Below are 27,640 nucleotides of genomic sequence, written 5' to 3'. Positions count from 1 at the left end.
GACTATCAGCCAATGAATGCGAGACTTTCAGGTCCCCCACCTGCCTCACGTCACACCTGGTCTTCTCGTATTTCCTCTGGGGAACCCGCTAGTTCTGGACCTGGCCTCTCAGACAGAGAGCCGAGGAGGAAGGGAATAAGAATGTATGAATGAGATCCTTGTTGTGTATAAATGTGTTTCCAATAAAGATACTGTGTGTGTGTGTGTGTGTGTGTGTGTGTGTGTGTGTGTGTGTGTGTGCGTGCGTGCGTGCGTGCGTGCGTGTGTGTGTGTGTGTTTGCAGGCTGAAATAAGGTGAGACCCAAGAATCATAAAAGAGTTCCCAAACAGACACAATCATTCAGTTGCAATATACTGTTTGACCACATTGTGGTAGCACGGAGCCATAAAACCGACAAGAAAACGTCATCCTTACATTTCACCCCCCTGACAGGATATTATGGCTGTAAAAAAAAAGAGGAGATATTGACATACATCAGTTGTTTGACTTGTTTGGACATAAAGGAAAGCTGAACTGTGGACTTTCTTTACTTTCAGGTCTGTACAGATGAGAACAAGGCAGTCATGATGGCCATCATACGTCACACAATTAGATTTCTTTGAGCAGTTATCAATTGAAGGTAATTGTAAAGCTCAAGATTAGAGGAAGACTATTACTTTGACTGACCTGACATATAGAAAACACACACACACACACACATACACACAGACACACACACACACACACATACCTGTTGACTCAGTCATGAACAAATTGAACCTAAAAAGATTATCTTTTCATATCCAGCATTTGCAGAAGCAACCTTTGCAGATGATGCTTTCTGTTTGCATGCCAAATCAAATCAAAGTAACTTTTTTTACAAAGTAACTAAAAAGTAACTTTAAAAATAAAGTAACTAAAAAAACATGCTGTAAATATATATTTTTTACATACTTATCTGACTTTATGACGTCTTTTCGCCATACAAACTCTTCAACTCTGTTATTTGGCTGTTATTTATAGATTCTTTGTTGTTGTATTTGTATGTTATGGTGCAATTAAAGGTTGTTATGTAATGAGACAAGCCATTTTGATAACGAGACAGTTATGGTACATCTGTGTCATCAACATCTATACACAAACAAGGGTGTGCCTGAAGTATTTCTCAACATCCTGCAGCAGTGTTTCTTTCAACTTTAAGCCTTGTTATGATCATTATTACCAACCCTCACTGAGCCACTGGACTCTCTGAAACATTAAACTAGGAGCATTCACACGGAACAAAAATGACTTGAGTGAGTCAATGGGATGGTTTTCAAATTCACATTTGCAAAGGTTTAATGAAGTCGTGATTGCAAGCTTATCGTGCTTGTTAGTTATGTTTATTGGTGGCGATTAATGAGTAACTCGGGGAACTAGGGAGCGGGTGTGGAGGTCTTCTTATAGAGGAATGAAGTGAAGCCAGGTTCTCATGAGCTGACATTGGTTGTTTAATTCCTCCCTAAACAGCTCAAACTTCAGATTTGAAGGAGATGACCGTGGTAAGTCTCAGTTATGTATTCCGCCGCGTGGCGATACGTTGATAATTGTTGCATTACTTCAAGGTGAATGCAAATTAAAACTATTTTTAAAATCTTTCAGCAGATCACCATTTGACTGACGAAAAGGTTTTTGTTTGCTGTCATGAACTCCGTCAGAAGCCTGTCTTGTCTAACTCTAATCTCTCTGTGTACGCAGCTTCTGGGCTCAAGTAAGATTCAGACCAATTAAATGATTGTAAAGCACTTGACAAAATCTCACATAGAGCAATAGCCGTTAATACAGAAAGCGTGTATGGTAGCACCACTTTTAATGTCTTCTAATTGTGTTATTGTGTTTTTATTGTTGAAGGTTTTTTTTATCGTGGAACGATTGAGAATAATGGATTGCTTTGATGGCGTACAATATGCTTGTCAGGCTCCTTTTTTTTGGGTGGGATCTCATGCATCTTCATGGTGTTCTTTATATACCTGTGTTTTTTCCACCTACGTGTCTTTGCAGCGTCCTCTGCCAGCACCAGCCTGTGGGGTAAGAAGCTGTCGTTCAAGGGTCGTCCGTGTATGTGGCAGCTACAACCAGAAGCTGTGGTACCAGCCCTCCAGGAGCTGAGTGCGTGCATGCTTTTACACCGCACCCACACACCAGAGTGGACAGGTTTTGACTACAAAGCACCAGGGGGAGGACACACAGAGCTGGGACTTGGGGGCACAGGTAAAAATCTGTCCGTCTGGCTGTTTGGAGAAAAGCACAGCTTGGAAAGCGATTTGAAATTGCATGAATGGCACACTGTGTGTCTCACCTGGTCTGGCCGAGCTCGCAGGCTGCAGATCTACATCAATGGAACCAGTAAGTATGCGACCTCTGTGAACCCCATCCCACAGCGACTGGCCCCAAACGGCTCCCTCACTCTGGGGGTGTCTCACTATATAAACTCCAATGGGGAGGTGCAGCAGCAGACTGGGAAGGATCTGCTCGGTGAGATTGGTCTGTTCAGGATGTGGGCCAGAGAATGGAGCGCCGAGGAGCTGAGGGGGCAGAGCTGTGCGGATGGAGACGTGGTGAGGTGGGACCTGCGTCAGTGGCAACACAACTGTCAACCCGAGCCTGACAACAAGCTACATTGTGGTAAATACAGTATGACCTCCGACCTTTTCGTTTGCATTTCATAGTCACGCAGTTTGAGCTGCGTCGATTTTAAAAAGTGAATTACAGTCCCGGGGCTTCCTCACCTGTTCTCACTGCAAGTTAATCTACTGCAGGTGAGAGTTGAAAGAGTGGGCAGTACAATACACTTTGCTGTTCAGTAACGACAGTTACTGAACACACCGGTTGAACATTCACTGGTTCATTAACCTGTTGACAGGTCTAAAAGTTTCCATTTGAAATATTTCATATTTTAAAGCAGCCCTTTTATTTTTATTTTCTAGCATGGTCACGCTATAAAATCAACATGTGGTTCAAGGTTCACTCTACGCAGCCTGGAAATTGTTTGGTGTCACTGGAGGAAGTCACAAGAAACTGGGTATGAAGAACATTTGACAAATGACTTTAAACAAACAAGTCCGATTTGAATGAACTCATCTTTGCTCTCATCTCTTATCAGTTGGAGAGCATATTCCCTCACAACATTTCAGTCCATAACATCCTTGTGTCATCCCCAAGGTAATGCAACTTTTATTAGCAAAACACTCAGCTGGCAGTGGTGGAGGAAGTATTCAGATCCTTTACTTCAGAAAAAAGTAATTCTGCATTAAAAAGATTCAGCTCACATTTGAAAGTAGAGTCCTTATACCTGTAAATGTGCTTCATTACTTTTCACCACTGCCAGCTGGTTTCTCGTTAAGACAGAGAGTGTGTGTGTGTGTGTGTGTGTGTGTGTGTGTGTGTGTGTGTATTGGTAAATATAAACTGTGATCATAGCTGCAATCTTGGACAACATTCCTGTCTGTAATTTCTGTTATCTGTGTTCCGATACAGCCGTACCTGCCATGTGGTTAATACCTTTGCTGCTCTACCTAAGCAACAATCTCAGGTACACCACTATTAAGTCCTAAGTTTGATTTTCCACAGGAGGAAACAGCAATATCCTCAAAGACCCGCTCATCAGAGAACAGGCTTTTTTCTTTATTGAGACAATTTTCCGAGGAAATGAATGACGTATGTGCGCATCGAGCTGAGTTCAGAGGAAAAGTGGCTGTCGTTTTATGAAAGACAATCAGTTGTGTGTAAGTAAAATGATACAACCTTTTAATGAAGACGTGAAAACTTTGTTTTCAGCCATCAACAGCGTTGTCAAACTCCGCCTGTGACAAGTGGTGAGATAAATTCAAGACATGAAAATCTTTGTAATAAGTACAGTATCGGCTGCATGAAACATTCTCCAAACTGCAGATTTAACCCGTGTCAGTGTGATAAATCCCAAGTTTCAGCTCTGAAGTCTACGTCAACGTGGATCCTGCTGCCAACGTAGAAGTGGTTCAGGCAAACATTGCCTCGTTGCTGAGTTCGACCTTCTCTTACGACTTCCTCAACCTGACAGCAGACCCTGACAGCATAAGCATCCTCCCTGTGGGTACGCACAGTCCTCTCATATGTACCGCGTCAGTCAAACATCAACCAAACCCAGATTATACGACCATTATCTTGAAAAAGGATGGATGGTCATGTCACATGAAGTTGACCGTTTCTGCCGGAAGCATATTTACGTGAATAATTGTATGACGTATGTAACGTTTTTTTTATTTGTATAGACACCAAGCAAACTCTGAGTTAAACTGGAAATGTTCACTTGATGCGTGAACATTAACACATCCATTAAAGTGATGACATTTACCATCCACTTTCACTGTGATTGTTAAGTGGCTGAATTAAAAGGATGCTGCATAGATACACACCAATAAAAAACATATTGCACACCTGTAGAGATACATTGTAAAACTTTACATTTCCATAATTTGATTTCCGTCAGACTTCATGCTATTTTTAATTTCAGTTCTTCTTTTGAATGTTCCCTCTTTAAGCTTTTACAATGAATGATTTATTTTGTCTCTTTAAGAGTTACTCCCTGTAGTGTCAGAACCACTGCCAACTGTCAGCTCTGGTACATCTGCACCAGGCAAGCAAGAATAAAACAATGCCCATGAATATTACTGGTGTTTTGCAGCAACATGGTGTGATAGCAGTCATTTTGTTTTCTTTAGGTGCAAGACAATCTCTTCATGCTGTCATGTTTCCTTCACAGAAACAGGTCAGACTCAAAGTCTGCCAGCTCGACCCACTAACACGTCAACGACAGGAGATCCTCTAGATCTCAACGAGACTGCCGGTCAGTCCTCTAAACAACTCAGACGAATCGTGTTTGTCTCATCTTCTTCATTCTTGTTTCTTCTTCAGTTCAGATCTTTACTACCTTACAAGAGAAAACGTGTTTTGCTGGCAGCGTCAATAAGCATGACGGGTGTACAATGAAAACACGACAAAGACATTTGAAAACTTTAAAAGTGCTGATCATGTCCGTAAAAGGGAGAACAATGATGTGATAAAAGCAGGAAACAATAAGAATGTTGAGAACATGAAGTGCTGAGCCGTGCGGGGAACGAAGAGGCTGTTTGTTGTTGAAAGAACAACACGTGTTTGTTCTGCTGTATAATGTCGAGCACTTTAGAGATGCACTGCTGTGTTATTATCTGCTGTCTTTTCTCTCCTGCAGTCGGACCAGACACCTTCTTCAGAGTTAATTTGACTTTAAGTATGTATGGCAGCCCGACAAAACCAGAGGACAGTATTGAGAAATGGGTAAGAGACTCACATAACTGAACTTGAAAAGCTGTCTAAAAGGAATTTTGTGCACTTTGAAGTATTCTCTTTTGGCAAAAGGTGAAAGAACAGCTGGAGGTGAATGTCACCATGATTGTGCTGAATCTCATCATAAAGGAGACCGTTGGCAGGTGGGACCCATTGAATACATTTAGTTCGTGAGTGCTTTAATATGCGTGGTATAAAAGTGACAGTTGACATATTAATTATCTGTAATATTCATAGGAACATGGAGCAGCACAACGGACTGATGGTGAGTGTGCATTTTAACAGCATAGAGAAAAAGACAAGACAAAAATGGTATAAATGGCATAATTCTACAGTTTAATCCTTTGAATAATATGTATTACCATTGCTGCTACTGATATTTACATTGCAACATCTCTCTGGTTTCCTTTTGTTAGATTTTCCACGGCCAACCAAAACAGTAGGTGACCAAAAAAGAGAGGAACAACGGTGCAAAAAAGGTTTCTTTTTGCCACTAACTGTATGTTTCGTCTGCAGATATTACTGCACCTTCCATGTTCAAGAATACAACATAAACAACGTGGCAGACATTCTCGCTTTAATTCATGCTACCTTGACATCAGGGTATAAAAATGACTCCATTATGATTCAAACTATGGATTTGGCGATCAAACACATAGGTAAGCTTGCCTGAATGTCTGAGGCTGAAGAATCCGTGAAATCTTTTTAATCAACTCTCAAAACTTAAAAAGCCTTTTGTTAATTTAAGCACCAGGTCTTTGTTTATTTGAGTGCTTTCATTTGCCTAAAGTCCTGAAATGTTTTAATTTGGGTTCAACTATGTGTAAGGCACTTTCTTTCTGAAAAGCGCATTATAAATAAAGTTTATTATCATAAAAGCTGGATTTCCTAACACAAGTAAGGATGTGTTTAGTTATGAAATACAATTTAACATTATTCTTTTTCAGTGACAGCAAACTGTTTAGAAGAAACTACTTCAACAATCTATGGACAATACATTTGGCCTGAAGCGTTTCCACAAGTCACCCAAACGATAGGATGCCAAAGGCCAAAGTCCGAGATCGGCTTCAGAATCTGGTAAGAACATTTATCCAGGATTTCATATTTGACCAGAGACAATGAAATCAAGACAATATCTCCATCTAAGCACATCAAAAGACTATAATCTTATACACTCATCATGCTGTTTGAAATGATTAAATATATTATTGACTGACATTGTACAGCGGCGTATTATAAACGTCTTCCACACAATAATAAAGCATATCGTGATTTACAATCGAGGCAACGAGTAATAATGTTCACGGGTTTATTCACACCAGAGTTATCTGAGCCAATATTGATCTTGTGGGATTTTATTTTTGTACAGTTCTCTATTTACTTGTATATCCTATTCATCGTTGTTGCAACCGACTGTTTCCATAGAGACAGCTCAGCGAGACAAGAAAAATCCCTCAATTACAGCGTCCTGCTCCAACCAGTCCTCCCACTCTGCACACAAGCTCTGAGCCTCACACATGCAATACTGATGGATCGCTGCCAGACAAAAAAACTATTTCCTAGACGGGAATTATTAGTGTAATGAAGGGCTTCGATCTTCTGACATTATCTCTGACAAATTGAATATAAATATTCCTCAAGGGACAATATGGGTAATCAGTGTTATGGTCTCTGAGTGAAACCGTTGACGCTTTTTAAGACTAAAAACACAATCATCAGCGGTGGACATGTGCTTTTAATAATTATTTTTATAACCCTTTGACTGACGGTAAAGTTCAATGAAACCAATCAGAAATGTACCAGAAATAATATCGAATGCCTTCTGCCTCTGTTGTGTCTGTCTCCCGCGATTCTCTTCAGTAAGTTAGACATTGACACTGACACGACCAGCTGGACGAAACCTGATATGAAAAACTGCAAACCGCTTGTGATCATATCAGACCTTGACAATATCACTGTCACCACTGGTAAGAGGATCAGTCACACACACCGGCTGGTTAGTTTACATTATGATGTGATTTTAAAAGATACTTGGAAACAAAACATTTCCCTTCTTGTTTATTCTTTATCCATTCATCTAAACACAACTACAACAGAATAACCTGCCGAAAACACAGCAAAAAAGGCATTAATGACATGACTGGTTTCTAGGTAACGCGGCTGAGGTTGTGGAAATGGTTCAGGACCTTGTAGATGTTCAGTTAGGTTACAGTGCAGAGCTCTCTTCCTCCGAGCTGGATACGGTCGTGGAGAAGCTCAGGGAAGTGGTTGACATCAGCAGCATCAAACCTGCGATTTGTGCCGATATCGTCAATATTGTTGCAGACATCCTGATTTCCAAAACTGATGTCACTCCAGTGGCTAGCATGTAAGTGGAGAGGGAAGTGTGTTTCTTGAGCACCTCAGTAAATGTAAAGCTGAACATAACTTTTGAAGGCTTTTGAAATTTTACAGGAATACATATTCCTTCTAAATCCTATATTTTCTAATCTTACTTTCTTGTTCATCAATCTGCTTTTTTTTTGTCTTTGGGAAAGTCTCCTTAACCTGACAGACAGAATGGGGAACAATATGGATTTCCATGAAGGATCTATCAGTATATCAGCCCCCTCGTTGGCCCTGTCCATGGTCAACGTAGATCAGAACGAATTCAGCGGCCTCACCTTTGGTGTGTCCTTTGATTCTTCTGACCTGAATCCAGAGGTAAGACGCTGGAAATGGTTCCACCTGATATTTTTTAGGACCGTTTTTGTGACACTAATGTCCTGGAAACAGTGTCAATAAAAATACATTGTGGCCTCAAGCAGTTGTGGCAGATTAACCTTTAACAAGAAAGCAAATGACAAGAGTTGGAAGTCTGACACGGCGTTTTAAGGTTGACAGGTGATTAGAAATACCTTGTTTTTCCACAGATTTTTGTCAACCACAGCTTTGTGGGTGGACTGCTCCCTGACACGAATGCAACTATCTCTTTGCCCTCTGAACTCCACAACTTCTTCCCTTCTGGAGAAAGAAATACAACTCGTGTCCAGTTTCAGTTCTATGGAACAGATGACCTTTTTCAGGTATTAAATCTTCTCTTGTTACTATTTGCAATCGAGTTGTTTTCCTTTTATTTGGTTGTTTTTTTCTTTTTTTTCTTCTTCTTTTATTTTCAGAAGCTGAAAAAACATTGAAATATTTCCTGCAGACCACACAATGCTCACAGTTGTGACATTTTGGGAAATACGCTTATTTGCTGCCGCGCAGAGTCAAACGAGAGATTGACGCCACGCTCGTGGTTATGGTTAGCGTAGCATTAATACTGGTAACAGGTGGAAACGGCTAGCCATTTGTGTGTGTTTATCTGTGAGCTGTAGAAGATTTTGAACTGAACCAGGCTAGCTGTTTCCCCCTGGTTCCAGTCTTTGTGCTAAGCTAAGCTAGCCGGCTGATGGCTGTAGCTTCATATTTACAGTATTTACTTTAAAGTGGTATCATTCATCTCATTTAACTCTCTGCAACAAAACGACAAAGCATAAATGTCAAACTATTCCTTCAAGAAACAACAATTAAATAAAAGTGGCACTAAACTAAAATGTCCCACTATTCAAAGATTAAAACAATCAACATAATTTAAATATGACAAATCTGCTTTCTCTCACTGTAGCACATTTTATTGACCACTGATTATCCTTGTCCTGCCTCTTGTGTGGCAACCTTCTTCTTTTTAAAAAAAAGGATCCACAAACATCCAATGCAACACAGAGCAGCTGTACATTGAATTCCTTTGTGGTATCTGCCAGCATCAATAACAGCCTTATCAACAACCTGAAGGATGGAGTGGTGGTGACCCTCCGCCATCGAACACCCAAACAAGTGAGAATGAATTCAGTTCATCAGTAAGAACAAGAGCTTGTATTTCACTTTAAAACCACCGACACCTCCATGTTGTCTTTATTTTACAGCCAGAAGACAAGGTTCAGTGTGTGTTTTGGGATTTCCAGAAAAACGGTAATTATTTGTCATACTTTATATTGTTTACAGTTGGATTTAGATGATTTACAGTAATTCAGCCACATGAAACTTTTGAGGAACCAGTCACATCAATAAAGAACCGTTAACGCAGGAAGCTGTGTGTCTGCTGATAAACTGCAGTGCCCGTGTGTGTGTGTGTGTGTGTGTGTGTGTGTGTGTGTGTGTGTGTGTGTGTGTGTGTGTGTGTGTCAGGTGGGCGGGGCGGTTGGAACAGCAGAGGTTGTGAAACCCGGAGTATTTCTGCTAATCGGACCAGCTGTCTCTGTGATCACCTCACACATTTCGCTGTGCTGCTGGTGAGTCACTGGTGTGCTTTTTATAAATCAAACCAGGGAACAAACCACTCCCACAAGTACACAACATACTGTGTGCAATCTGGCCAGTAGCGGACTGCTGACATATAGTTCTGCTAATGATGCAGGAAGCTGATGTTAACACCACAATGTGTGAATTTTAATCATATCATTGTTTTTTTCAAATGAATATAAAGGGATGAGTTTTAACAGCTGGAACATCTGCTTCCCATTGTGTCTGTGTTGGTGCTACCACTGGGGGGCTTTAAAAATAAGCAAACCACATGTAAACGTCCAGTTGGTGCATTGTGTTTCAGGATGTATCCAGAACACCCATCAGTGATGCTGACAGCCAGATTCTGACAGTGATCTCAAATCTTGGTTGTGGTATATCCTCCATCTTTCTGGGCATCACTCTTCTCACCTACCTGGCTTTTGAGTGAGTCACCCTGAGGGACACCAACACAGTAATCACATTGCATCAAGGTTTATATTAACATCACGGTGAGATCTGAATTGTTCCCTCTCGTACACATTAGGAAGCTGCGTCGAGACTACCCATCTAAGATACTCATCAACCTGTCAGCAGCCCTGCTGGGGTTGAGCATGCTCTTCCTTCTGGACTCCTGGCTCTCATCCTTCTCCAACTACAGTCTGTGCATTGCCACTGCTGCAACGCTGCACTACTTCCTGCTGGCTTCGTTCACCTGGATGGGCCTGGAGGCCGTGCATATGTACTTCGCACTGGTCAAGGTCTTCAACATCTACGTTCCCTCCTACATCCCCAAGTTCTGTGCTGTAGGATGGGGTAAGACAGAACTCAAAGTGTTGCTCACTGTAGTTGGAAAAGTCCAGTTGGCTTTGATTGGCTGATAGGGTTCAGGAGGGTTTGATTTGTTTGGGTCAAGCAGCTGGGGGTTTAGTTGGGAACACTATATTTTACAAATCTGTAATTTTGAATGTAATTTCCAAGACGTGTCCTGGAAATTTACCTAAAATAGGTATGTCCTTGAATGAATTAGTTCCATTTACACCCAATTAAATTTGTATTCATCGCTCATTTATCATTACAAACTTTATTCGCCTTATATGTTGAAATGTATCCTTGACTTGACAACAAGACTCAATTAATTTAGTGTAAATCTCATTAAGTGGATGTGCAACTGTAGAACAAAGTCTTTGTTTTTATCTGTAATTATATTAGGTTGAAATGAATAAATAAAATAAAGCCTTTCTACGGAGTTAAACACTATGGTTTGGGAATGGCAGCTATTTAGAATGTAACAATTATGATTGTATGTGTTCTCGCAGGTATTCCTCTGGTCGTAGTCAGCTTGGTGCTGGCCATAGATAAAGACGCCTACGGCAGCGCTGTGCCTGAAGAGTCTGCAGTGACGCTTCAGTCCACTGACCAATTGTAAGTTACAAGCACTGGTCTGTAGTTGAAACCGGGGTGAACCCTTGTGAGTCATGGGAGCATCATGTCTGAATTGTGTGATGAAAACTGTGAGATGGGAGCCTGATGAAATTGATGAGATCACGAATTCAGTGTTGAGGATGAGCAAATTGCACAAAACAACAACAACAAACAAGCAATAAATCCCAAACTCTGCCGTGGCGAACACACAGAAAGCAATGTAGCTGATGACATTCATCCTAAATCCCAGAGTAAATGACGTGATGATTATCCCTCTCCCTCCCTCCAGCTGCTGGCTGCAGAATGACGTCTTCTTCTACGTAACCGTGGTGGCATTTGTCCTTGTGATCGTGTTGTGCAACACCTTTGTGTTCATCGTGGTTCTGATCCAGATCAGACACATGAGTTCCAATAAGCACTCAACAAACAGCAGCAGCTCTTTGCATGACTTGAGGGCGGTGGCCAGTCTCACGGTCCTGTTAGGCCTGACGTGGTCGATGGGCTTTTTTTCATTTGGGCCAGGCAAAGTGGTCCTGATGTACCTGTTCACCATCTTCAACACCTTGCAGGGTAAAATATGAGCTGCAGCTGGTGTATTAATAAGTATTATGAGCTACAGAGGAGCGAGTCATTTTTCAACACATCTGTAATTCTGAATTATTTCTTTTGTCTAAACTCAGCATGTGTGTTATTTTGCATTTACCACCATGCACTTTGCAGTTAATCTTAAAATAAGATAAGATAAGATAATCCTTTATTAGTCCCGCAGTGGGGAAATTCACAATTTTGGATTGATGTTTTTTTTTGAGACGTTACATATATGTGAACATAAGAGCACTTTTAAGAATGCAGTTAAAGATAAAATGAAACTATATGAAATAAATCAAAAGTGCTAAGAGAAACAGAAAAACAAAAATACTACTATGTCTGTATCATGTTGTATTATTTCACAATTGTCTCATATGTCTGCTCTTTTTTTTTTACAGGATTCTTTGTCTTCTTCTTCCACTGTTTGATGAAAGAAAATGTGAGGAAACAGTGGAGAATGCACTTGTGCTGCGGTCGTTTCAGACTCAGTGATTACTCAGGTAGGCTACATATTGTTTGTGGACATAGGACTCATTGCAGAACAACGGCCAGATGGTTAAGGGGGAGCTATTTTCAAGATGGTTGATGAAAAAACGTTTTCCTTCTCGTCCCCTGTGTGCTCAGACGGGAGCCGCTCTGTGACAATGGGCGGTCGCTGCAAAAAGAATCATCTTATTAACTCTGACTCAGTCGCTTCTGACAACACTTCCACCATCAGAAAGGTCTCCGACTCCTCCACAGGATCAACACCGAACCACCACCAGGGGGTGTGAGCGGGCCTCTGTGTGTGCCATTCTGGACATCTCTACCCTGCAAGGTCCATCGTGCATTCACTAACACTCACAGCAGAACATAGAGCGGCTTCGGGTCTGTTATGGGTTTGGGAAAGGATCAAACAAACCGTACGTTCACTGGGATACACAAGGCCCGTGGACACTCATGCACCATGATCAGCCATGAAAATTATAATAAAATGAAATTATTTCAAAGTCCAGTAAAGACGTGCGCTATGAAAAGTACACATTTTATGCAGGCAGCTCATATTTCATCTGCAGTTTACCTTCGAGGTTTACAGTTCTACTTTCACTGTACAGTTGAATCACAGAAACAAATATTCAGTGTTTGTAAAACGTTTGATAGTAAAGTAATACGTGAAATAAATGTTGCATAGGAAGCAGTTATAAGAGTTTTCCATGTAAATGTAACATGAATGTCATGGAAAAGGCAGTATCTGTAAACAGCAACTATTAATACATAATAAATTATACTCATGGGTGTTGTTTTGTCATATGTAAGATCAGTCTGCTTCTTCTTTTGGCCTTTAAAGTTTCCCTGCTTATGATGTTTCCTCTGAAGACATGTTTTAAAGGTATACTTCATATCAATGACAGTCAAATATTAATGTAGGTTTTGTGGGCGTCTGAAGATTGCGTTTTCTCTGTGCAGATTTCAACCCACAGGAACCTGGACATCAACCATGCCCACATCTCTACATCACAAAAAAACCTGCTTGTTTAAAGCATATATACTATTACCTACTATCCTCCAACGCAGTCACCTCAACAGTTGCTCACCATTCCTTCAACTATGGCATCATAGCCCATCCCAGCTACTGGTACCTTGAAGCATTTTTTAAGAGCCAGAGACAGAGAACAAAGTTGAAAGAAAATATGCAACAACAATTACTGACATGGGGCCCTGGACAATGCGCCAGAAACAATATTGTGCTTCCCTTCAATGTGCCGTCTGTCCAAAGAGTATGACTGGAGAAGCAGGGACCATTTTACAGTCACTGATTTGGACAGCGCATTCTCGATAAAACCGCTGTTTTATCGGCTTTGCATCCCCCTCTGCTGTCACACCACACTGATTATGTCATTACAGGGTTAGGTTTAACAGACACAATGCAACACAGTTTGATCTGTTATGATAAGATAAGACAATATAAGATAAGATAATCCTTTATTCGTCCCACAGTGGGGACATTTACAATACAAATGTATCACAGTAAGTATGAAAAAGCGTATTGTAATAAATAGGGTCCAACACTGAATTATTGCATTGGGAATACAGAGAACTACAAGTCAACCAGAACCCACCAAGTTCTTCAGATATGGAGGTCTATTTAAAACTAATACAATTTAGTATTTTCTACCAGCTAAGATGTTCATGAGGTTTAACTTTATGATGTAATATCCAGATTTTTAAAAGTAGTATTTGAAATCAAGCCTCTCTGACTGCCATTTCACTTTAGCGGTGTTGTTAAACTCTGTGCTCTTTGAAAGTGCACCTGAGGAATGTTTTAATAAGGTGTCAGCCACTGGAGGAACTCGCAGGATGACATTCTGTTCATTGCTGGCTGTGTTCGGGACGCATCACACGCCCTCCCGGTCTAACACATCATGTTACTTTGGAGGCACAGTGAGCAAAATATTTTGTCTCGGTGGAACGTTAATGTTGGTTCTTCGAATCGAATAGATTACTCTGATGTTCAGACTCTAGCCAGGTGAGGCTTTTTTCCAACAATTTCGTCTGCTGCTCGTTTAGGTGCAAACTTTAGCTTTGATTCAACCAGTCAATGCAAGGACGCACTCCGTGGTCATCTTTGCTCGATCATCAGGTCAGGTAAGTGAAACAAGTTACTTAAAATATAACTGACGGAATGCTTTGGTTCTTCATTCACAAACAGCAGTTCAGTTCAGTTTCTTTTCTATCACGTATGTCATCTGATTATTTACACTTCACATAGTTTTTAGTTACAGTGGCTGAGTTAATGTTTTCCCAAAAATAGGTTACATTCATGATGCATTTCAACTCACACAATATATTACCGCTCAGGTATTTTAAATGTCCAACCACAATGCCCACTTTTTTTTTCACAAATACCAAAGTGAACTCTTCCAGATCTTGACATGTTTCTCAGAATTGATCATCTGGTGCTGGAGTGAACATATATGTGCAGCATCGTGTGATTTTCATGCATTGTATAACATGTTAATACCGAGACCTAAAATGTCCCAAAGTGAAAGGTGTACTTTACACTTACTGTATGTGTGAAAATGTACATTTTATGAGAAAATATTCACTTGAAGGATATATGCTGCGAGTCATCCAGGGCAAATTGAGATTAAAATGCTTACAATCATTAGCATCCAAGAGAAAGGGGCTATTGTGTTTTCAGGGATGCAATGAATACAACTTTTGAATCACCATATGCAAATGAAAGACCAAGTATAAATGTGGACTGGTACACAATCCTTGAATGGATTAGGTTGTCTTTTGTGTGACTGTAAAGAAATAGAGCAGAAACATCACATCTGCTGTTGTATGTATATGTTAACAACCTGTTTTGTCTCAGTCACAGCTGACCCATGGAGGACAGAAATGGCAATCCCATGGCTGTGAAGGTGGAGGAGGATTCTCGTTGTGTAATTCTGACTTACTTCCAGGGGGACATCAACAGCATGGTGGATGCTCACTTTACCCGTGCTCTCAGCAAAGTCTGCAAGGCCAAGGCACCCGCAGCAAAGATGAAGAAAATCCGTAAAACGATTAAACTGGGTAAGCACGCAAAATCAACAGTGTATGACCTACTCGACTACAAACAGGACACATTCGTCCTCACTGATTTAATTTCCCCCCGTAGAGGAATCCAGCCCCTGTCAGGGCAGTGCTGTTGACTGTTACTCAGAGTCCCAGGTCCCTCCCCCTGAGCATCTCCTGAACTTCAGCCCTGCAGAAAGCTCATGGCACTCGTTCAGGGCAGCAGAGGGCCCCGGGTTGCAGTCCGTCGCCTACCCCCTGTCCTCCAATGGGTTGAGTCATACCGGACAGCAATACGCCACATCTCTGCTCAACCTACTGCATAATGACGGGGTTGAGATAGGACCCAGCATGGCCTCCAGCTCCAAGCCAGGACTGCAGTGGACGGTCCCTCAAGGATTTAGAGACTCCGTGGATCCCTCTGCGGACTTTGAACCTGGTAGGCCTTCTGCTGCAATTAACCTCTTTAAAACTGTCTTCCAACAATCTAATGATGAACTTCTTGATATTTGTTAATGTACTGATTACCTTCTCGATGACATAGTCCTGTTTAAAGGGGGTTATTTGTCATGGGCAGCACTACACGAGCTGTTGAAACACTTGTAGTTGTGTCTGTTGTGGCCCTGAAGGAGCTTTCTAAAGTCTGAGAGAAATAACCCCGAGTGATGTCATCCAGGTCATCTCGATTTAGACATCAAATTATCAACAAAGAGCGCCAAACTGGTAACCTGACCCGGCAGATGATTTGCTACACAAAACCATGAGAGAAGTTAGTTCGTAGCTTTGTGAAGGATGGATGAAAGCTGATTGGGAAATAATGGCACAATACAGCAGTGAAACTCACGTCACACAGAAACAGGAAGCTGCGGGATGTCTCAGTTGGGAACTGTCTCTGCCATTACTTCCCTGTTATGTATGTACGTGTTTCTATTGTTGAGGTCCCTGCAGTAAAGTAGAGGCATCACTTCTCAGATCAAATCAAATCAGAGCACATAAAAAGTCACTCATTTGCTACAACGACGACGCATTACCATGTAAGCTAAAGTGAGACATGAATAGAAAGTGATTATGTGCAGTTTAACAAGTAAGCTTTGTTAGCTAATTAGACAAGAGACTGTAATGACTCAGTCCTGTTATTTAGGAACATTTTGTTACGTATTTGTTAATGACCTGTTCCTGACTTCCTCACTCGTTTGCTGGTAACCACTTGTGAATTTGTGAATGTTATTCTGAGAAATGCTCCTGTGTGAAAAGGATAAAAACATATGCAATACAGCTTATTATTACTCAGTATGTTTTAAGACAAACTTGTTCATGAACATCCATTAACGCTGCTAAGTAATCACTGACATTGTCTCCTCTCTGTCAGGACGACATCTGGACAAGAAGGACTTGTACTGGTATTGAAGCGAGACGGGGGACGGCTTCAACTGCACCACATGCTGGTGGATCTGCAAAGCCACCTGGCTTCCTGTTCAACTGTCGGATGATTTCTGGTCAAACAGGCCTCACTGAGTGTTATCTGAGAACACACGCAAAATAAACACTGCAGCGAACACTCTTCGACCAACCTGTTCGTCAACTCTTTTCACTCCTCTCGCAGATCATAAATCACTGCACACGTTGTTGCTCCAGTTGGATGAAGGCCATTTTCTTCTGCCTTTATCAGGCACTTCTCTTAGTGGGCCTACACCAGTAAATAGACCAGTGTTACAATAAGTTAAAGTATGAACATTTGTGAGTGTGTAAATGTTGATGTTAATATCTACAGTTTGAGTTGCTATGATAATATTTCACACACTCAAACAAACAACAAAAATAGGGATAGTGATGTTATGTAATCTTAAACTTGTGTCATGCACTGTACAAAAATGGAATCACATAGAAACTTAAATAAACATCTGGGAAGACCAACAAAAACATCTCAAACACATCTGTGCTGAAGACAGATGTGCTTACTGAACATGTTAAAAGTAAAGTAAAGTAAAACAAAGAGTGTCAAAAACATTACTTTGAAAAGTAATGAGCATCAGACACACACAATGACCAATACTGACACTTAATGATGTTTTGTACAATATTTTTGATACAAATACATAAAAGACAAGATATGATCAATGGTGGAAAGTATAACTCAGTACATTTACTCAAGTAGTTCTACAGAACTTAAGTACATTTCTACTTGAATATTTCCATTTACTTTATACATTTACATTTTAGAGGGAAATACTGTACTTTTTACTTCACCACGTTTATCTAACACCTATAATTGGGCCCATTAGTTACAATAAGCTACAACATTAAGGGAGGCTACCACTTAAATATGAATGTATCAATAATGGTTCAAACATATATTGGTATAATACCGGCACCATTCTGTGTAATGATTACTTTGACTTTGTTGCCAATACATCTGAACTTCTACTGAAGTAGATTTTACACGCAGGACTTTTCTTGTTATGGAGTATATTTATAGTGTGGTATTGCTACCTTTACTGAGTAAATTATATTGATGTCTTCCACCACTGCATATGATGTATATTTACCTGTAGTTATTGATATTGTGGAAACCAAGGTGTTCAATATTTAAGAAATAAATGAGACATTATGAAAGAAATAATCATGTGAGGACGTATGTGTACTGTTTGTCTTGATTGACCGACAGAGACTTGATGATTAAGAATGGCAATATGAAATAAAATGATCTTTGGGAAAAATGGTGTTGTGGAATAAAAATGACTTCTTGTATGAAGTATTCAACAATGAGCACTTTAACTGACATTTTCCCCACGAAGACGCTGAATGGAGATCTGCTGCTGTATGAAGTCCATGGAGCAATTCGTGAACTAATGAAAGGACAATTTTGCCAACAGGAAGTGTAATTCAATAGAGTCTACAAAATGTCACAAATTAACTGACAAAACCAGACAATGTTTTCATCATCACCACCACCATCCCTAATTTCCTCGGCTCTTTTCACCTGTTTGTTCCACCTTCTCACACATCCACATGACCTATTCCATTTAGTGCAAAAGTATCGTAATTATAAATGTGGAGAGTACGGTGGGCGGTGTTTTAGTCGAACTTCAGAGGTCGGTTGTCATTGTTGGAGCATGCTCGCACCTTGCACCCTTGAAGCTTGGCGAGGAGGGTAATTAAAGTTCTACACTTTGATGACACTTTTTGAAAGGTGCGAACTTTGAACGTTAACAAGATAGTTAAAGTTTATCTCAACTTCAGACAAGAGGAAGATTCGATTGAAAGTACGTCATCATCTAAAGTCTAATCAAGTCGAACACTGGTCAGTTAAGTTATTTGAACACATGCTTTGGGGCAGGATAGAAGTGCAGAGTAAACACAATGTTGTTGTGTTACGTTTAAGTTTGTGTGGTAGCTTCATGAAAAAGCGAGAGTTAGGTTGGATTACTTCGAATTCTAAAACGATTCACTTGGTATTTTACAGCCTCTTCATGCCTCTATCATTCAGAAACCATGTAATGAATGTGGAACAAGTGATATTACAAATTACCCTGGAGTTTCAGCAAAGTAACTATTCATATGATAATTTGTCCTTTGGCAGCAATGGAAACGCATTAAAGATGGTATTTAACACATTGTGATCATGAAGACACTCCAATTAACGGTCCTGGAAACAGGACTTCCTGCAGAATCCCATTACACCAACATCATTCTGAGGCATTTCAGAGCCAACGCAGACAATTTATGCTTGACACAGCATCCCAGGGATATAATCTCAGCAGCTGAACCATAACGCTGTCTTTTTATATTATATTGGTGTTCTTACAGTTGCTCTGCATGTCTGATAAAACACACAAAAACACAGGGATGGTCCTTTAAAGCTATATTGTGGAAGTTGGTTGACTTTAAAAGATGCTGTGCAAAAAAGAAAATGCTGAACAGGTGTGAAACTGTCTTTGTTGGTGACTTACTTTGTGTGCTCAATTGAACTAGCTGCACAAAATGACAACTTCATTTTGGACAATCACTTAATCTGGCCTGTATCTTCAATGGGAAATCCTAAAAGCCAAAGGAGGTCGGTGTGACTATGCGAATGGGATTCAGGTCTCAGAATGAGCTCCGCACAAGACTTGAAAGGCGCTGCATTTGCTGCTGGAAAGCAATATATTTGGGGGATTTACTTTCATTTACACAGACCATTGTGATCAGAAGGAGTCCTTGTAATAACTGGAGAGACTCTGAGAAAGAATAAAAAAAGACAGACACAGAGTGAGTGTTTGAGCGTGGCAGAGAGAAGGGGTGGGGGTATGTGCATACATTATAGGGGTGCAGGTATAAAGAGCGCACAGGGCACACTCATCAGGGCTTCTCTTCAGCCCTCTGCTCTCCTCTCACCGCTATGGTCATCCACGTACGCGGTTGCAATTTCAGCACCGCAGACAGCTCTCTCTCCGGCTCAAGCGTCGGCACCGTGGCCACTCTGCGGGACTCCCCGGCGTGCCTCAGCCCTGGCAGTATGCCTCGGCTTCATTTTAGTGGCGGGAATCCTGAACAACGTCCTCGCACTTCTGATCTTCGCAAAGTTTCGCTCCCTCTGGACGCCCATCAATGTCTGTGTAAGTAGAAAAAACAAATTCCTTGTATGTGCACGTACACTTGGACAACAAAGGTGATTCTGATTTATGACATGGCAAACAATCAAGTATATGCTGAGACTTTTATCTGAAAAACAGATTTAAACCTCATGATGGCGCAACAGGAAAAGTCACCAGCGTCATGAAAATGAAGTGTGTGGGAACCATGAATGTTTGTACAAAATGTCCTGGCAATCCATCAAATGGTTGCTGAGATATTTCCATCAGGACCAAAGTGGTGGACTGAGCGACAGAGCGACATTGTCATCCATTGAGCCCCGCCGGCTGAAAAGGAGAAGACATGTCAGCTCGTTGACTTCATGTGATTGTGTGGAGTTCCTTGGTCTTGCAACATCATTGTATCAATAAAAGAACAAAGACACACACATATTTCTTTTTGTTTCCCGCACACATACAGGTGAAGTGCAGAGCTGATCTTCAGTCAGGTCCTAGTCAGCGTTATCTGTTTGCATGATGTATCACACTGTAGATATTGCCATGAGGATCTTGTGTCATGAATTTGAACCACATGTTCACATCAGGAATCACATTACAAAGTCTTTCGCAGGTCGACATCTCAGACTTCAGGAGACTCTGTGTCGGAGGCTCCTGGCTCTACTCTCTCCTCTGGATCTTGCCGCCCTTACTGGGATGGAGCAGCTACGGACCAGAGGGCCCCGGTACCTCCTGCTCCGTCCAGTGGCACCTCCGTTCACCCGCCAGCGTCTCGTATGTGCTGTGTCTCTTCATCTTTTGCCTGCTGCTGCCCTTTCTGCTCATGGTCTACTCTTACGGCCGAATCCTGGTGGCAATCAGGAGGGTGAGTGAGTTAATACTAACCTGTTGCACTCTTAATAAGGTTCATTATTTCAATTCACAAATTAACTGACAAAACCAGACAAATAACCACAGAAATACGAGGGACAGAAATACAAAAAAGCAGGGCAATGAAAACATATAAGGCCTTATGAGGGTTTTTGTATTAGTGAATCCAATATATACATTCATTATTTCTCATGTGTAAGCGGGAATGGAAACACCCTTCTATAAAACAGCACACAGTGCAACAAAGTGCCGCCTCTCTCCATGTCCATCTGCTGCGGAGCCTTAGCTCTTCATGCTGAAGTGGGCTCCGATGTGGCTTTTGGGCTATCAAGGTGTTCCTAGGACATAAGATCGTGCCTCAGAGGTTGAGTCATGGGTGTAAGACTTGCTCACATGTTTTCAAAGTCATTTCAAGGAGCATCAAGCCAGATAATCCCAGAAGCTACAGCTCTGTACTGTCTTACCAATGTATCCTGCAGGAGAAGGAATGAGGGAAAGTAGAGAGCATCAAGTTTGTTCTCGGCTGGCTGTGTTGTTGAGGGCAACAACCCCCCCGTCAGTTTCCAGTGACTCATCCCCACCATGGTGGCACTTACATAAACCTCCCACTCATACAAATAATTGACAATTAAGGCCACCCAGATGGTGTTGGACCCCTCCCTGCACTTTGCAACTACTGCATCAATGAATCACCTGGAAGGTATTTTTAGATTGTGGCAGCAACCCGTTACTATGGATACCTGCTATTATATAAACACCTCCATTTCTTCTCTAAGCACCCGAGGGAGTCAGAGAGCTTTGTATACTTGATTACTGTACCGGTGAATAGGTAACAAAAGGTTGTGACCTAATACCACACCAGGTGAAGTGTAATTGAGTGTGCAGTAATCTGACAGGAATGTCCTTCAACCTGCCCGGCACGCTCATTTCTTCACGAAGCTCCGTGATGAGCATCACAGTGCGAATTAAACAAGACTGTGCGCACAGAGGTATGAAATCAATACTGGAGAGGTGACAATCACCACAGAGGACATGCTGCTTTAACTACCTCTCCCATCGGCCTCCTGGCTCCTCATAACTCAGACTGTGCTGCAAATGACACAACGTGATCCAAGCCTTTACTTTAACTCCAGTATTTAACGCAACATTGGTTGACAATATTGTCAAGACAGGTTTAACCTGTGCACCTTTTCCTCTCCTCCGCTTTGTGGGTAGGATCAATCTGTTGGCCGCTCAGCGCAGAGAGCAGCACATTCTGGTGGTTGAAGTGCATACGATTGCCTTATCTAAATATAAAGCGGGGAGGAACATAGAGTGGTTTCATCCACAGGGGAAAACTCAATGGCACCCATGCCTCTGTGACATTGAGGATACAACTCCGTCTCAGTTATTATTATCACTCTCAGTGTCTCTTCAGTGCCACTTCTCAGGCGTTACATGCAGCACACTAGATGGCACACTTCTGTCTGTTTAGCCACGAGAGCTCTCTTTCCCCCACAGCTGTACGGGCCAGATGTGTTCGTACTGATTTCTCTAAAGTAAACACTGTATTCGATTAGGTGATTTGCAGGTCAGATGACATTTGGAAGTTGTTGGAAATATCTTTGTGTTGTTAGGTTCTGCTTGTCACTACTATCTGTTTTTCAGTGCTATTTAACAATGGGTAAATGTGTTGTTTTGTCTCAAAATCGTTTGAAACCAAAAGAATCCCTGTTTTAACTTTATACATTTTTCCTGAAAATTACCAAATTCAAGCATACTGGATATGACCATAGTCCTTTGTACTTTTACACAGTTTTACAGATGCTTTGCGGCCTTTGTGAAGTGCAGCTCTGAACCCCAGTCTGTTCAAGGAGAGGAGGACTCAACTCCGAGGACACAGTTCTCTGGCTTCTTCCTCGTCCACAGGCAAGCCTCCCCCCGCTCTTCACAGCGGCAGATCCTCAGCGGCTCCGAAAGCGCCGGCACAATGACCGCCACACTCTCGTTGTCCACTACACTCCCTAAAAGAGCTTTTCATCTTTTTCATCTGACAGACTGTGAACGTTAAAACAAATGTGTTTTTCCACACTTATTGTCCAAAGTGCAACCAAAGGACACACATTTCTTGACACCCTGATATTGATTGTACATGTGAAGATGAACGTCACTCTCAACCCTGTAACATTTGAATGTAAACTCAGTGCCATATAGTTCAGCCTCTGCTAAAATGCATATTTGGTTTGGTCATGTGATGACCACCCATATATGCAAGTGCCAATTTACATGTTTTGAATGAACGCTCTGAAAATACATGCATGCGTTTGCTGCAAGTTTGACCAAGTTAAAGCAGTCCCCAGTTCCACGAGAGACTTCCAGATGCATATACAAATGATTGAATGTCTTTCATCAGGTATATAAAGTAATATCCACCCCCACTTCTCAGCCAGACCAGAAACAAAACCATCTGTTTTGATTTTGCACTATTTTTTGTCTCCACAATATACAGCAACCACCGCCAACAGGAGTACTGAATTAAACAAATGAGTACAACTACTCATACAACAACTACAAGACCATAACATTTGGTGTATTCAGTGAATTTAAATATGTACATATGAATACTCGATGTACAGTTGAGATCAGGGGAAGCCGTTGCAAAAAATATTTACATGAAACCTGCCATGTACATGCGCATCATGGTTGCATCAATGACAATGAATGTATGTCGCTTTGCTGGACTGCATGTGTGTGAGTTGCTCTTGAGCATTGATTTTGAGTTGTTATTTCAAGTAACAATGTATCATATGTATCATATGAATGCAGTAAAAGACCACACTAAAAATGTTACCTGCTTTCGTCACCGTAGCACCGATGCAATATTGATTTGATCCATAATTAAAGGGTTATTTTGACCAAGTCTTAGTCTTATTTATTTGAAGTACATTGTTAGATATGAAAAGCTCAAGTTTGACCCTAAAACTGTTACAAACTTGTTAGTTGTAAAACACGATTTAGCGCAACAGTCAAAACTTCAATAACACACATGTTAACAATCAGTAGTGACGCATTCGTTTAAACAGCGTCCGGGTGGATAAAAACGGTTCTAAACCATACACTATTTGAATTTACAGAAATAACCCAACAGTTAAGAGATAACACTTAAGACTTGGTCAAAACAACCATTTGATACTTGTTAAAGTTAACCCAGTATTGCATCAGTGCTATGGTGACTTAAAGAACATTTTTTATTTTTTTAGGCTCTGGATATTTAAAGCACCACGGACCTGATGAGTAACAACAACTTGTTCTGTAACCTCTACAGGCAATACCAGCATATGGCAACAATGACAAAGTTGCATATTGCACTTAAGCAGCGCCCTGTATCGACTGTGTGAATACACCACATTAAGAACATTTCACATTCGCCTTAAAAGGCGTTCCACTTGAACAACTTGTGAAGTGAATAACTGCAATAATCAAACCAGCATTGTGAACATTTGTGCACATACAGCCAGCTTTTCTTTCGTGGTCACTGAGCTGTTTTATTGATGTTTCATTAAGATTGTGTTGTATCTTATTTCCTGCTTTTGGTATTACTCTGTGAATTATATCTATTTGCTGCTACTGCGGTCTCAGAAAATACCCACAGCATCAAAACCGTGTAAAATAACCATTTAACACTCAATACATAGACCTTTGGGTATATACTCTGTGTAATCTTCTAAAACTAACTAAATACTAAGCTTCTTGGGAATTCGATTTTCATTGGCCACATTGACAGACATACTGAGTAATACAAGGCTTCATGGCATGCAAAGAGGTATGTCAGGCAACACGCACACATTTGTACATGAAGCCCTCAGAGGTCACAGATCTGCATCTCGGAGCTTCCAGGAAGTAGCGAGAGAAAAACTCAGTTGCCCCAGAGAGCAGTGGCTCAGAAGTGCATGGGCTGTCACGGACCCACTCCTCTCCACCATGATCAACACCTACCAGACCAGCATGGCTCCACCGCCGGTGCCTCCGCGCCTCAGCGGGTCCCACTCGGTCCTCATCCCGGCTCAACTTCCATCACAAGGCCACAGCAAGTCTCTCGTCCGGTTTATAGTTGGTGTGGTGTTGCTGCATTTGTTTCTGTCCATCGGAGGATTCATCTATCTGAACCACAATGACAAAATGGTAAAATCTATTTTTTTCTTTTAACCTCTAAGTACAGTGTAGATGTATAGTTGATGGCACTGCCGCATGTATTATTTTGGTAATTATACAGCAATCGTCCAAGCCATTACAAGTTTTAATGTTTTACTTTGCCAAATATATAAAGGTAATGGCTGTTATTTGCATTATTGTCTACTGTTTAACTTCAAATTTAAGCTAAAAAATAAATACAACTCAAACAGAGCATTCAATTTCTTTGTGAAAAATGAATTCAGTGTCATTCTAAAACATGAAGCAACTTCATACTTCAAACTGGGGTTTGTCAAGTAGAAAGATAACAGTCAGGCCAATGAAACTGTTTGAAACCCAGGAAATGCTCTTGAACAAAGAAGCGAGGTGTGAAATTCACAGCTCAGGGTGTTGTTACAAGATGAGCATTTTGTGAAGAAAGATATTGTGATATTAAACTATGAATATTATATATGCATAATAAGTATAATAAAATGTGCATTCAGCATATTGTTGAGCTGTTGCTGACATTCTACTATCTTCATTTTCTCAGCATTCATTTCTGCCTCCCCCAGGAAAGGGGGTAGAAGGAAAAGGTACGTTAAATTCATTATTTCTTCCTGAAAATCATTTTATTAAGTTGCATACAAAAAAATGCAATCTCAATGTCTCTGACCAGATGTTTGTTCTCTTCTCCAGTGGATTATCGCTCATCAGAAAAGCAGGAAACTTCCGCCAAAACCTTGGCACGCCTGGTAGTTGATGAGCGATCACGCACACCAGATAAGGAATCTTCATGTAAGAAGAGAAATATCGGATTTTTTAAAACGCAATCAAAAATAATCAAAAATCTAGAAGTTACAAGTAAAGATATTCCCAATAATGTTACTTAAACCTCTGCCTCTGTCTCTCCAGTGGGTTATCTCCAGTGGGACTTCAACCACTCAGATCTCAGGTACATCGACTACTACCTGAAGAATTGGTTGACTATCCGGGAACCTGGTGATTACTACGTCTACTCCAGGGTGACATTCTCCAAGGGCGACTCTAAGGTCGCTCTGGTCAGCAAGGTGAACCTGAGGAAGAACGAGAACGAAAAGGAGGAGGTCGTGATGCAGGCCTACTGCAACCTGGACAGCGGCAACCGGTCTGCATTGATCCCTCGTCTGTGCACGGCCACGCAGGGAGAGGTGATCAGACTGGAGAAAGGAAACCAGCTCGGTGTCTGGGTACAAGACCTTTTACTGGTGAACTACGAGGAAGGAGCCACAACCTTTGGGATGTACAAACTGTAGGACTCCTATGTGAGCACACGCATGGACATAATCTGAACAGTGGGAACTCATTAAGTGGATGTACTTGGATTTAAATCTGCTGAGAACGCTGTTAAATAGACTGGATCAACAATCAAACTAATGGATTCTGATCTTTTTTTTATTATCGTGGAGACGAAGACCACGTTCCTGAAACATAATTTATTAAATCAGATATAATTGTGTGATTTTGTGATATTCTTGTGGCAGTTGTGAACGGTTGTTCTGTATTTATTGATGGAAATGAGCTTGTATGGTTGTGAAATGAAACTTTGATGTTTAATCTAAAAGATTTCTTCTCTTTTATTTGTCTTGCATTCAGGAGTTAGAGGTGAAGTAAAGAAGACACATACATTAACCATTAACATCCAGACTAAAGCACCACATATTGGATGTTATGAGCATGACCCAGTATGAGGTAATGCATAACATATTAAATGGTGGAAAGGACAGATGTGCAGATATTTTCTGTAAACTAAAAAAAGTTTAGTGCTGAAAACAAATTAGCATTGTTTGATGAATTAGTAAGACTGGAGGTGCCTTGTAGAAATTAAAATACCCACAATCATCAATAGCATTAACACAAAAGAGACTCACAATATTCTTCTGACATACACAAAGTGATGCTGCATGGGCTACACAAAAGTCAAACTTTAACCACACAAAGCGCAAAAGCGTACGCATTTACGTGCTGTACCACTGGTTTTCAATTCATAGGACACGTGAAACAGCGAAAGCTGCATTTTCTCACGAAGCTAAGCCACAAGAAACAAGACCACTGAAGATCTAGGTTACCTCTCCACAGGTGAGAACGAGACTCGATACCAAATATCATTTTGTGGTATGTAAAGAAACGTGTGCATCAAACTGAATGTTGTTTTCAGTGGTACAAGAAAGATCATCTGGGAAGCAAATTCACATCTTAATTAACTCGATTATAAAATCACACCCACGGTATTTTACTGCTGAACAGTATTGGTTCCCATCCATTTCCATGTGGTCTATGAGTAACCCCACAAGTTTCATTTCGGTTCTTTGTCATGTGGCGATACAGATTAAATGCAGATTGATCTAATCTATGGGTGGGCACGACCTCACGATGATAACAACACTTTGACACACAATGGCAGACCAAACATTCATACACTGAACAACACAAGCGTCTGCAGCATGGTTTGAAGTGGCAAGTATTGAGGATAATAGTAATGGACTAAAGCATGGACTGTAACTGTCCTGTTAAAATGCACATGCACGGTTTGGACCTTGACATAGTTTTTTTTAATTGAATCACTGGATACACCAAAGCCTACCTGTCTGCTGACTAATATAAGGTGTTGGAAGTACTTGGTGAGTAATGCAAAAGGTTCTACCAGGAGGTTTAAAGTTAGCACCTCAGACATCACAAAACCTGGCAGAGCGTCTCGCATGTCAGTCGTAGAATTCAGCAGAATGGAAAGTGTGAATCTCTATGGAGGTGTGTATAGATGCAGAGGCGACGCACTCTCACAGGAAGTCATCTATTCTAGTCACTGCTTCCATCCTGTGAAGGGTTGCGTTGC

At 41.1% G+C, this 27,640-nt stretch overlaps 4 protein-coding genes across 4 annotated transcripts; all 4 read left to right on the top strand.

The window, feature by feature from the left end:
• Positions 1 to 1,512: 1,512 nt before the first annotated feature.
• adgrg4a (adhesion G protein-coupled receptor G4a) lies at positions 1,513 to 12,411 on the top strand (the record flags this gene model as incomplete). Its single annotated transcript, XM_079269207.1, has 19 exons — positions 1,513 to 1,521; positions 1,718 to 1,730; positions 2,021 to 2,644; positions 3,497 to 3,551; positions 3,949 to 4,091; positions 4,761 to 4,844; positions 6,271 to 6,400; positions 7,184 to 7,290; positions 7,475 to 7,691; positions 7,861 to 8,026; positions 8,236 to 8,388; positions 9,271 to 9,316; positions 9,533 to 9,636; positions 9,951 to 10,072; positions 10,173 to 10,441; positions 10,945 to 11,050; positions 11,340 to 11,620; positions 12,037 to 12,138; positions 12,263 to 12,411. The coding sequence occupies 19 exons, from the start codon at positions 1,513 to 1,515 to the stop codon at positions 12,409 to 12,411; spliced, it is 2,880 nt and encodes a 959-aa protein (XP_079125333.1).
• A 1,663-nt stretch (positions 12,412 to 14,074) lies between these two features.
• vgll1 (vestigial like family member 1) lies at positions 14,075 to 17,898 on the top strand. The gene is made up of 4 exons (XM_079269332.1): positions 14,075 to 14,263; positions 14,997 to 15,199; positions 15,285 to 15,620; positions 16,551 to 17,898. The coding sequence occupies exons 2-4, from the start codon at positions 15,010 to 15,012 to the stop codon at positions 16,586 to 16,588; spliced, it is 564 nt and encodes a 187-aa protein (XP_079125458.1). The 5' UTR covers positions 14,075 to 14,263; positions 14,997 to 15,009; the 3' UTR covers positions 16,589 to 17,898.
• Positions 17,899 to 19,559: 1,661 nt separating this feature from the next.
• On the top strand, positions 19,560 to 22,662 carry tmtops3a (teleost multiple tissue opsin 3a; the record flags this gene model as incomplete). The annotated part of the gene is given in 6 exon segments (XM_079269206.1): positions 19,560 to 19,672; positions 19,674 to 19,776; positions 20,363 to 20,622; positions 21,835 to 21,886; positions 22,415 to 22,527; positions 22,656 to 22,662. Coding segments are annotated over 6 exon segments (648 nt in total).
• Positions 22,663 to 24,565: 1,903 nt separating this feature from the next.
• Positions 24,566 to 26,267, top strand: cd40lg (CD40 ligand). Its single transcript, XM_079269331.1, has 4 exons — positions 24,566 to 24,780; positions 25,322 to 25,364; positions 25,468 to 25,566; positions 25,684 to 26,267. Exons 1-4 carry the CDS (start codon positions 24,580 to 24,582, stop codon positions 26,061 to 26,063), a joined length of 723 nt encoding a protein of 240 aa, XP_079125457.1. The 5' UTR covers positions 24,566 to 24,579; the 3' UTR covers positions 26,064 to 26,267.
• Positions 26,268 to 27,640: the final 1,373 nt, after the last annotated feature.

This window comes from Melanostigma gelatinosum (assembly GCF_949748355.1).
Source record: "Melanostigma gelatinosum genome assembly, chromosome: 5".
Lineage (NCBI taxonomy): Eukaryota > Metazoa > Chordata > Actinopteri > Perciformes > Zoarcidae > Melanostigma > Melanostigma gelatinosum.
The sequence above is the reverse complement of the archived record's forward strand: the minus strand, read 5'-3'. Positions and strand labels throughout refer to the sequence as shown.

What these genes read in the sequence shown, in the direction of transcription:
- cd40lg (XM_079269331.1), top strand. Translation starts at nt 24,580, where the DNA reads ATGATCAACACCTACCAGACCAGCATGGCTCCACCGCCGGTGCCTCCG. An exon ending in TGAACCACAATGACAAAATG is followed by an intron (nt 24,781 to 25,321) that starts GTAAAATCTATT and finishes TCATTTTCTCAG; the next exon opens with CATTCATTTCTGCCTCCCCC. An exon ending in ACCAGATAAGGAATCTTCAT is followed by an intron (nt 25,567 to 25,683) that starts GTAAGAAGAGAA and finishes CTGTCTCTCCAG; the next exon opens with TGGGTTATCTCCAGTGGGAC.
- vgll1 (XM_079269332.1), top strand. Translation starts at nt 15,010, where the DNA reads ATGGAGGACAGAAATGGCAATCCCATGGCTGTGAAGGTGGAGGAGGAT. An exon ending in CCGTAAAACGATTAAACTGG is followed by an intron (nt 15,200 to 15,284) that starts GTAAGCACGCAA and finishes TTCCCCCCGTAG; the next exon opens with AGGAATCCAGCCCCTGTCAG. An exon ending in CTCTGCGGACTTTGAACCTG is followed by an intron (nt 15,621 to 16,550) that starts GTAGGCCTTCTG and finishes CCTCTCTGTCAG; the next exon opens with GACGACATCTGGACAAGAAG.